The sequence below is a fragment of the Convolutriloba macropyga genome, chromosome 10, assembly GCF_964194025.1.
Source record: "Convolutriloba macropyga chromosome 10, txConMacr16.3, whole genome shotgun sequence".
Classification (NCBI taxonomy): domain Eukaryota; kingdom Metazoa; phylum Xenacoelomorpha; order Acoela; family Convolutidae; genus Convolutriloba; species Convolutriloba macropyga.
This window is the reverse complement of record NC_134477.1, coordinates 23,051,065-23,055,472: the sequence shown is the minus strand read 5'-3', so window position 1 is coordinate 23,055,472 and position 4,408 is coordinate 23,051,065. Positions and strand designations below refer to the sequence as shown.

The 4,408-nt window shown below is 37.4% G+C and overlaps 1 protein-coding gene across 1 annotated transcript; it reads right to left on the bottom strand.

Annotated features, from left to right (window-relative positions):
* Nucleotides 1-2,404: 2,404 nt before the first annotated feature.
* LOC142348370 (large ribosomal subunit protein eL8-like) lies at nucleotides 2,405-3,297 on the bottom strand. Its single transcript, XM_075399693.1, has one exon. It carries the CDS (start codon nucleotides 3,260-3,262, stop codon nucleotides 2,492-2,494), a length of 771 nt encoding a protein of 256 aa, XP_075255808.1. The 5' UTR covers nucleotides 3,263-3,297; the 3' UTR covers nucleotides 2,405-2,491.
* Nucleotides 3,298-4,408: the final 1,111 nt, after the last annotated feature.

Genomic DNA, 4,408 nt, shown 5'->3' with positions numbered 1-4,408 from the left:
TTTCCTCATTCTGTTCATGTTTCTTTAGTTTCCTTGAAATCCCTTGACTGCAACGAAATTAAGCAACTTTTTCAGAGCATCTTTAAGAACGTTTAAGTAATCTCAACAGGATAAGATTATCAGTGTTTGAATTTAAACAATTCAGATTTCTGTAGTCATCTCGAGCAAGAATCTTGAAAGGTGAATCAAAATTATGTTTTTTGTTCAGAGGCTCAGATATTGTTTTATCCATAGTGATTAAAAGAACTAGGGTCGATGATGCTCAAATCGCTTCTAATTTTGATTGAAAATTACTTGGATTTCCATATGCCTACACCTCCTATCTTTCCAATTTAGGCTGGTGCGTAATCCGATGATTACTGCATATAAAAAGAATCTAGAGTTTTGCTTTTTGTTTATCCATGTTTCTGTAGCAACTGGGAAAGACAAATGGTCTAGAAACAAAAAAAATTAATATTTTTCAAATATATTTTTTAAGACTAATTCATGTACCAAATTGTTGGAGCGCTTCTTTCCAACCGTTTTCCATGGAACACTAGTTTAATAATTCATTTTCCCCAAAATGAAATAGACCCGGTTTTGTTTTAATGTATCTACTCTAGTGCTGAGTACTTGCTATAACAGTTATTGTATAGTTAATAATGATTAAATAAAACCCTAGTGACAAAATGTTCAAAAAATGACAAGTTTGCTTCTGATAAAATTTGCGTGAATTTGAAAAATTTAATTCCTCCCTACAAACAAAACTTTAAAAGAATTGAAGTTATTCTATCTCTTTTTGAACGGCAACGGAGTTTCGCTATTTAGGACGCGTTTGACTCGATATGTCGTTTGATGAACAGCTGTAACCAACATATTTTACGTGTTCTGGTAAAGTACTATTTTTAATTCCATATTAAATTAAATGCAAACCATTCTCTCTAATATCATTCGCCTCAAGACCATAATTTTAAACCTACACATCGGACTATTTAAATTCATCCCTAATTTGGTCAGCGATGGCGATTTCTCGGTTACAGTCATCTATTGCTTTGTTTTTTGAGTCCCTACTGTGTAGAAAACCTTTTACTTTGGGAACTCGAAATATAGAAACCAAATGAGGCTTGATTTTCATCAGACACTTACTAATTAGGTCACCTATTTGCTAGGCGGCCTTTTCTCAGTCAGTAACCTCAACAATAGCATTATGTCGCACGTTTTGAGGCTTCCACGTTTTGTTCAAGCAAAATAAGAGTCCATGATATCGTTAACATTGCTTACGGTTGCCGACGGGTTGCACCACCTATATCACCTTAACAAATTTATATCTGCTGCTGGAATACGGTACAATTACGGAATACGGTGAATCACGGTACAAACTTTTTCAATGCATCCTCCCAAAAATACAATTTCTGACATCGCATGATTATATAAGAATCTGCTGTGTTCTAGTGCTCTTCGAAGTGATCTTTTGTTCTCTCTTAGTTTTGAAATTTCCTCAATGAATTTGCCTTTGTTCCATTTTGCTAGGGCAGTTGCTTCCATCTTGTCAGTGGATAAACTGCGCTTTATTTGAATGAGCTAGTGACTCATTCAATATTCAAAAAATAGTTTAAAAAGATTAAACGTTGACCTAAAGAATTGTTAGGTTGCTAAATATTGGTATGCTATCACAAGACGCAAATCCAACAAAAATTGACTCCGACTGATAGATAGAAAATAATGAAGAGATGTCAGAATAATGCAAAAAACTGGAAAATGAAAGCTAAAAACGCCTCTTAAGGTAATATGTTGATCAAAAGGTGTCTTTGAAAGAAGTTTGAAATGTTATACTCTCATTTGTTTATAAAATCTGCGTGCAGCTGACTTCTGGTCTTTCTCCTGCCTTCCAGTCTTTTTCCTAAGCAGCTCCAAAATTTCCTTAAGATATTCTTATACGGATGATTTCAATAAGCCGCTGAGAGCAAAAAAATTCTGAAGTTTTCGAACATGAACCCCTAACGTTAGCTATGGTTAAGGGAGGATAGTTTCAGCTTAAACGAAGGGGTGTGGGGCGAGCAAATGCCACGTGCACAACCTATTTATCCAATTTTTATCCCAAAATGTCAAAAGGGTCAGACGAAAAATCGGTCAAGCAAAAAAAAAACGCACTAAAAATCGCAGGCGCAATATAATTGCCACAAATTTTTTAGAGCAATTAATAATTCGTCTCACGTGATGAAATGGAGAGATAAGCAGCTGTTGAGACAAGCAACTGTGCTCAGATATGCAGCCGTAAACTAAATACCAGCTCACGGCTCCAACTTTGACTGCACTAACGATTAAAAGGATCATATAAAAAATCATATTTTGGTGCAGTAGGATAGCTATAATAAACAGGCTAACTCTCACGACTTTTCGGCTTGCTCATTTACTATAAAAACTATTAATTGGAAACTTTATTCTTGAACCAGACAGCATGAAATCATAATATAAATTTATAAGACATCAATGCTAATTGCCAGTCACAAGTTTAAAGTCGCTCACCCTTCAGGGCTCTAATTGCCTTTTCTCGCTTTGCCAATTTGATTTGAGTCTTCTTGCTGAGAATTCCACCACCTTGAACATTCCAGTCGTCGGATCTCGACTTGATTCCTTCAAGAATTGGCTTCAGCTCGTTAGTTGTAGCCCCTGTTACAGCGATGCACGAAGCATTCTTTCGGTGAATGTACGTTCCCAGTTTCGCCTTTCCCTTCACAATAACGTAGGGAATGTCCATTTTCCGGCACAATCCAGGAAGGGTGAGGACAACTTCGATAGGCATAACATCATGGGCAATGACGACAAGTTTGGCCTTCTTCTTTTCAACGCACTTTACCACCTCCTTAACTCCAGGTCTCAAAGCTCTCGGCTTCTTGGTAGCACTTTTATCCGTCGCCAGCTTCTCCAGCTCTTGTTTCTTTTCCTTATCAGTGGGAAGCTTATGCTTTTCCAAAAGCTTGAAGACCGCAAGACTGAGCGACTTATCAGCAGTTCGGGTAAACTGAGCAATCGGAGCTGGGACCTTGATTCGCTTCGAGAGGATTCTGGCTTTCCTTTGCAGAACAATATACTTGGGCCACTTCATAAATCTTCGCAAGTCCCTCTTCGGCTGGATATCATTTCCGATGCCAAAATTCTTTGGCTTTTTAACGGTCAATCCTGCCCATGGAGTCTTCTTTTTGGGTTTCTGTGCAGCGGCTCCCTTAGCGCTAGTCCTGGCCGCAACTGACTTGGGCACAACTTTGACTCTTTTGTATGGCATGGTACAAGTCTCAAAAAATTCCAAATAGTTTTAATCCACAACCAGGGAAAAATTAAATGACCAGCCAAATAATCAATTAAATTAACTGGCAAAACCGAGCAATCAATTATTTTTTAAGCTAAATTAAGAAATGCCCCGCTCCAACACTACGTCTTCATAGAGCATTTCGTATTGTTTGAATCTCAATAAAATGATAATATATACAAACATTAGCTGAGAAAAAAGTAAAAAAGACGGGCACCAACAACTAATGGCAAAATTAGATGAGTCAAACTAACAGCCTCCCTTCTTCACAGCTCCCATTGAAGCATCAACAATTTCGCGCTGCCTAAGCGTCCTTAAATTCAGATGATGAACCTCCTTAGGAGAGCAAATTTTTAACCGCATTAATGATCAATGACCGCATTATTTTTAACCGCATTATTGAGCAATTAAATTTGACTTTCTATGAGTAAGTGTTTTATACTTTACTTTTACTTTTTACTATCTTTTCGGAGTGTATTAAATCATTTTGCCTTGCAGCAAGTCCTATTCCAGGGAGCCCTTGTTACAATTTAAGCAATTTTTACTCCACTTTTTGAAAGTCCTGGAAGCTAATATGGAAACTGCTTGAGGGGAATGGGCAAATAGTAGTATTAGTAGTAGTTGGGAATCGGCCAGGAGATATCTTCTTGCATGTATAATGACAGGGGAAGTATTCCAGCTTTTAACAGGAGCTCTTTGTAAGTACTGTTTCAGTCCGAGCAAACCCATTTAAGAGCCCGTTTCTAGACATTTTCTAATGATTTCAAATTGTCGATATTGGCATACCAGCAACTACTGCCGTAAATAAGAACAGGGATTATCATGGATTTGAAGAGATTCAGTTTAACAGACATGGTAAGGGGCGAGCTCCTTTTCAACAGGCATAAAACACCTATCGCTTTATTACATGCTGCTCTAATGTGATCAGCTCATTTAAGATCTCGGGATATCAACAAACCCAAGTCTTTTTGCACAATATGTTTTTGTATCTCGTTGCCTGAAAAGAAAAACGCCTTGGTTGTATTGCCGAAGTCAAGATGGGTGCATTTCTTCAATCGATAGGTGCGTGCTAAAATTTTTCGAACGACCCAAGTATTATTGAATCTAACTAGTAAAGATCGT

Excerpts from the sequence above, each read along its gene's own strand:
- LOC142348370 (XM_075399693.1), bottom strand. The coding sequence starts at position 3,262 with ATGCCATACAAAAGAGTCAAAGTTGTGCCCAAGTCAGTTGCGGCCAGG.